The sequence below is a fragment of the Oncorhynchus nerka genome, linkage group LG25, assembly GCF_034236695.1.
Source record: "Oncorhynchus nerka isolate Pitt River linkage group LG25, Oner_Uvic_2.0, whole genome shotgun sequence".
In the NCBI taxonomy this organism is placed as follows: domain Eukaryota; kingdom Metazoa; phylum Chordata; class Actinopteri; order Salmoniformes; family Salmonidae; genus Oncorhynchus; species Oncorhynchus nerka.
The window spans coordinates 22335791-22341664 of NC_088420.1; the positions used below are offsets into that span (position 1 = coordinate 22335791).

Genomic DNA, 5874 nt, shown 5'->3' on the forward strand with positions numbered 1-5874 from the left:
CTAGTCCTAGTTCCAACTATTAATGTGAACTCGGCACAAGTCAAAACGTATCTATATCACAACAGGCCGTGATTGGGAATCCCATAGGGCGGAGCACAATTGGCTCAGCGTCGTCCAGATTTGGCCGGTGTAGGCCATCATTGTAAAGAAGAATGTGTTCTTATTAACTGACTTGCCTAGTTAAATAAAGGTTCAATTTTTTAAAAAGAAACATCCCACAACATTGAAAGTCTTGAACGCGCCCAAGACAGCGCGTCATACAAGTCAGATGAGCCAAGTCATATGACCTAATGCCAGTTAACGGAAGCAGAGGAAAACAAAGTACCACTCAGCTGCGGTAGCGTATAACGTTAATCTGTTGATTTCATGATTAGTTAGTTGAACTAACTATTGTTAAGACGCAGCAATGTAGCAAGCTGATTTACCGTAAATTAATATGGCACATTGCTGTTGTAAGTCTGACTTTATATGGCAGCATATGTTACCTAGCTAATGCTTCTCATCTGTTCCTCTTGCACGTTTAGAGTTCAGCAAGGCCCGTGCCCTGAAGATGGCAGATAATAACTTTCTTTCAGTTTTGGTCATAACACTCTGTACGGTCAGTACATGTGGTGAGTTTGCCCTTGTTCAACCAACAAGCTCTGATTTTAATAGGTGGTAATCTTGCCGCGTTCAAAATAACTGGGAAATCGGGAAAAATCTGTCATCCAACTCGGGAACTCATGCTGCGTTCGCATATTGATCAGAACTAGGAAACTCGGAAATGTAGTTGAACGTTGCAGGTGTATAACTACAACCAGTTAGCAAGTTGGACATTTCCGAGTTTCCTAGTTCCGACAAGACGTAAGCCCTGTACAACAACTTAACAGTAATCTTCGATTTGTAATTCTGATTTGTATGACCGTTCAAATAGATTTTTCCCAGTCGGAGCTAGTTTTTTTCCGAGTTCTTAGTTCCTAGTTGTTTTGAACACGGCATGAGGATTCTTTCTAGAGTTCCAACCTGGAGATCAATGACGTAATGATTTGACCTTGTATTTTTCAAAGTTCCCAGTTTTCTTGAAGGCACCCCCTGAACTTGGCTTGAGTTGGCTTGGCTTGAGAAGAAGAAAAATAGGTCAAAATCTCCTCTGGCGCCCAGGCTCTTGCAATTCAAAATTACATTAACCAGCTCTGCAAACATTATAGTCAAATTGTAATTCTCATGATTGCCGAATAGCTTACAACAGTTGTTAACTTTACCGGGAAATTCTTACTTGCGAGCCCTTCAACAACAATGCAGGGTTAAAAAGTAAGAAAAGATGAGCAAATAACAAAAGGGAAACGGTAATAAAATAACCGTAACAAGGCTATAAAAAGAGTACCGGTACTGAGTCAATATGCAGGGGTACGAGGTAATATGTACATGTATGTAGGTGTAAAAGTCACTAGGCAATCAGGAAAAGGTCTAAATAACATCAATCATCTTTCGGGATACTGTGCTGCTGGATCAGCCAGCCTGTGAGTGGCAGTAATGAGTGAATTTATTGGAGGTGCTGAAGGTGTATTTAGCGCATGCGCACTTGGTCAAAAAACATTTTTATTTATACCTTTTTTGGATGTGCATACTGTGTGTACCGTGTGTAACTGCAGTAATGGCTATAGTTGTTCTGCGAAACTCAATATTTTGGTGAGTACCATTATGACGTTTGCAAAACCTGTTAATGGGACTTTTGCCGCATTCAAAACAACTGGGAACTTGGAATTCTACAACCTCAAGACAACTTGGAAGTGGGAAAAATCGTTTTGAACAGTCATTCAACTCGGAATTCCAAGTCGGGAACTCTGGCCTCTTTCTAGAGCGCCAACCTGAAGATCACTGATGTCATGATTTGAATGTTTTTTTAACGAATTCCCAGTTGTCTTGAAAGCAGCATCAGTATTGAAAGGCCCTGGTCGTCAGAGGAGATCTAGTCATATTCATCGTCTCCTCAAGCCCAAGTACTGTTTTAGGAATAATCAATTTAGCTAAACAGCCCTATCTGAAAACTGCAATATCATATTCCTTCAACAGATGGGAGTATATCCCTGTCTGCTCCAGCCACTGTAAATCTGGAGGTCAAAGGTTCAGCCAATATCACCATAACACCTAGGTAACCTTTCTTATATCTGGGCATCTATTGCCAGTTTGTATCAGTATTCTATTCATGTCTATTTGTTGTGATGTGTTATAATGTTATAATGCAGTGTTTTTATTTATTTTTGCAGCTCTCCTCTTAATGTGTCCGCACTTATTTCTTTTAACTTCACTGACTCCTCTGCAAATGTTACCTCGATACTTCAACTGCCTCAGCAGGTATGCTTTTTATACCACTAAAACTCACTGAAAAGTATGACCAAAACACCATGTAATTGATCATTAATGCAATCTGAGATCTGAATCTATCATATTTCAATGAACTACAGTAGCCACATTGTGTAAAACAGCAATACTCTGTTGTAGGCATAACTGTTTTATATATTATTTATATGTGCTGTATTTCTGATTTCCAGGTACAATTGCCTGCAAACGCCATATTAGGCACATTTGAGGTTCGTGCAGAGCATGTGGGTCAGGTGACCGCCTATTTATACAGTAACAACAATGACATTGCAAGGTGAGTTGTTCTCAGTTTCTGTCTTTTAGTGAATTTCAACTCTATGAGAATTTCCCACGTCACATTTCAGACAGATTTTAAGCCAACACAATGTACTAAGAGTCTCTTTATGTTTTCCAGCTTTAAGACCAGAATCCGTTTCTTGGTCATTAGAAGCAACATCATCGATATCCTTAACCAATTAATTGGTTGGATTTACTTCCTTGCATGGTCTATCTCATTCTACCCTCAAGTATATGAGAACTGGAGAAGAAAAAGGTAGTGTCTCAAACTGTCATATTTTTTAAACAATTTAATCTCAGCCTTAAATGATTTAGAGTTAAAGGGCATCTGGATTTGATTTCTGACTTTGTCTATTTGACAGTGTGGTGGGGTTGAACTTTGATTTCCTGGCACTCAACTTGACAGGCTTCATTGCGTACAGTGTCTTCAATGTAGGCCTCTTCTGGGTTCCGTACATGAAGGTAAGAGCTCTGCATGCCCTCACTAACAGTGTAACAAATTAGGACGAATCCTAATTTGAGATCTACACGCACAACTCGGATTTCTGTGTCATTCATGCATTGACACCAATAGGGATTTGTTCAAATATTTTGGACCTATTGACTTGGTTTTTACTCCATATAGTTGTTATATTTTAAATATTTTTTTAGGAAGAGTTTGTGAAGAAAAATCCAAACGGTGTGAACCCAGTGGATGCCAATGATGTGTTTTTTAGTCTCCATGCAGTTGTGCTGACAGTTGTGTATATCTGTCAGTGTGCCATCTACGAGGTGAGTAACAGAAGACTAGTAAAATAACTTCCTAGATGTCCCTCTTTGGTTATAGGCCGGAGACAGATGTTGGCTGGACAAATAATGATCAGCTTATGTTTTGATTGTTGTCAGAAAGATACTGTATGTCTGATCCTTTGAAAGGAAAGCATTGTTGTCAAGGCCTCAAATGAACATTGACAGGTAAACACTTGTTGAAAGTAATGACTGTGTTCCTGTGTGTCTGTGGTAAAGAGAGGAGGGCAGAAGTTGTCCAAGATCGCTATTGGCCTTCTGGTGATTGGATGGACATTTGCCCTTGTCACCCTCTTTGTTGCTGTGGCCAATAAGATCACCTGGCTGGAATATCTCTATTATTTCTCCTACATTAAGTTAGGTGTCACCCTCGTCAAATACATCCCACAGGTATGGAATTCACAATATTTGACTGCATATTGAATGGTTTTACCTTATACACAATTATCATTTGTTACAGTAGATATCGTTGCTTTTCATGATCACCACTACATTGTCTATCATCAATACACTGTCTGTGTGTGTCCTCAGGCCTACATGAACTACCAAAGACAAAGCACGGAAGGGTGGAGCATTGGCAATGTGTTGCTGGACTTCACAGGAGGCAGCTTCAGTCTCATTCAGATGATTCTTCAGTCGTATAACAACAGTAAGGCTGCTCACGCCTACCATATATCACCAATGTGCAGACACTTCAGTAAAACATAATTAGTCAAAGTGAAAACCACAGTCAAAGGACAGTCCCAACAATTGAAAATGTGTCTTCAATTGTAGCCATTCATTGTTTATATAGCTTCCATGGGTTTTTCTTAACTTAATTTATTTTTATTATATATATATTTTTACAATTATTCCTTTACATTAACATAAGAGTGGCACAATTATGTAGAAGAATTTCCTGTTCATGCCCACCCACGCACAAGCCCGCCCACCAATTCACCATCTCTTTCCCTGTGGCTGGGAGAAGAGCAGACAAATCATAAGAAAAAAGTCATCAACATAAATTAAATCAAATTTATTTATATAGCCCTTCGTACATCAGCTGATATCTCAAAGTGCTGTACAGAAACCCAGCCTAAAACCCCAAACAGTAAGCAATGCAGGTGTAGAAGCACGGTGGCTAGGAAAAACTCCCTAGAAAGGCCAAAACCTAGGAAGAAACCTAGAGAGGAACCAGGCTATGTGGGGTGGTCAGTCCTCCACCCGGCACAGCCAGAAGAGATTATAACAGAACATGGCCAAGATGTTAAAATGTTCATAAATGACCAGCATGGTCAAATAATAATAAAGCAGAACAGTTGAAACTGAAGCAGCAGCACAGCCAGGTGGACTGGGGACAGCAAGGAGTCATCATGTCAGGTAGTCCTGGGGCATGGTCCTAGGGCTCAGGTCCTCCGAGAGAGAGAAAGAAAGAGAGAATTAGAGAGAGCATATGTGGGGTGGCCAGTCCTCTTCTGGCTGTGCCGGGTGGAGATTATAACAGAACATAAAGAATAACAACAAAAAAATCATAAAGAAAGGGAAAAATAAAATGGTTTGAATAATGGTATTACACATGTTATAATAGTACATTGAAATAGTGATACATTTTGATGTTGTTTTTCAGATTAGTTCCATCAGTCACACATTCTGCCTTACTACATCACATGCTGAATTATTTAATGGTTTATGTCAGGGTTTCATAGAATGTTTCTATTGTTTCCTAGATGAATGGAAGCTCATCTTTGGCGACCCCACAAAGGCTGGACTTGGGTTGTTATCCATATTCTTCGATGTGGTGTTCATCATTCAGCACTACTGTCTATACCGGCATAAAACACATTACGAGCCTATGGGTGACCAGAAATAGGCTAATAACCTCTCACTCTCTACCTCTGCCAGTGAAACTGGGGCCAAATGACTTCCTATAGAGATTTATTCTATGCAGTGTTCACAGCCATTGAATGAAAAGCTATTTCAACACAGGGCCTTTGCTTAAAAAGTACTTTTTTTCTCTCCAAATGATTGTTTAGGATAATAGGGATTTCTTTTTGTTCCATAATTTGTGAAGAAATTATTAGTTATGGTTTGATACCACTAAGGGAGGGACTCTGTAATCTTTTTAAAAACTGACTGTATAGGCCTATCACTTTTACATCTGTCAAAGCAGTAGTTCATTTTATACAATACAATTGTTTATTTTGAAATGTGTTCTTTAATTTAAAGGTAATTTCTATTTTGAAATGTAACTAGAATATCATGCTTTATTGTCAAATTAGTAAAATGTTTTCCACGAATTAAGATTAGTGTGATGTTTCATTATGCTTAAACTTATTTTATGATGGACTACAGAGCACAGCACAAAATTGGCGGTGGGGACTATTTCTGTTTTGTTGCACAAACGTGTAAACATGACTCCCCCTAGAGGTAGTAACATTTATTTGTCCAGCCATAACGCGCATGTCTACCGCT

General features: G+C 39.1%; 1 protein-coding gene across 1 annotated transcript; it reads left to right on the forward strand.

Annotated features, from left to right (window-relative positions):
• The first annotated feature begins 229 nt into the window (after positions 1 to 229).
• LOC115109223 (cystinosin-like) lies at positions 230 to 5703 on the forward strand. Its single transcript, XM_029633912.2, has 11 exons — positions 230 to 337; positions 525 to 611; positions 2053 to 2131; positions 2247 to 2334; positions 2532 to 2635; positions 2756 to 2893; positions 3000 to 3099; positions 3289 to 3408; positions 3643 to 3813; positions 3955 to 4072; positions 5130 to 5703. The coding sequence occupies exons 2-11, from the start codon at positions 551 to 553 to the stop codon at positions 5270 to 5272; spliced, it is 1122 nt and encodes a 373-aa protein (XP_029489772.1). The 5' UTR covers positions 230 to 337; positions 525 to 550; the 3' UTR covers positions 5273 to 5703.
• The last annotated feature ends 171 nt before the right edge of the window (positions 5704 to 5874 follow it).

Bases quoted from the DNA above. Each gene is read 5' to 3' on its own strand.
- LOC115109223 (XM_029633912.2), top strand. From the start codon at position 551: ATGGCAGATAATAACTTTCTTTCAGTTTTGGTCATAACACTCTGTACG. The intron at 3,100-3,288 runs GTAAGAGCTCTG...ATATTTTTTTAG, and splicing joins TCTGGGTTCCGTACATGAAG to GAAGAGTTTGTGAAGAAAAA. The intron at 3,409-3,642 runs GTGAGTAACAGA...TCTGTGGTAAAG, and splicing joins GTCAGTGTGCCATCTACGAG to AGAGGAGGGCAGAAGTTGTC.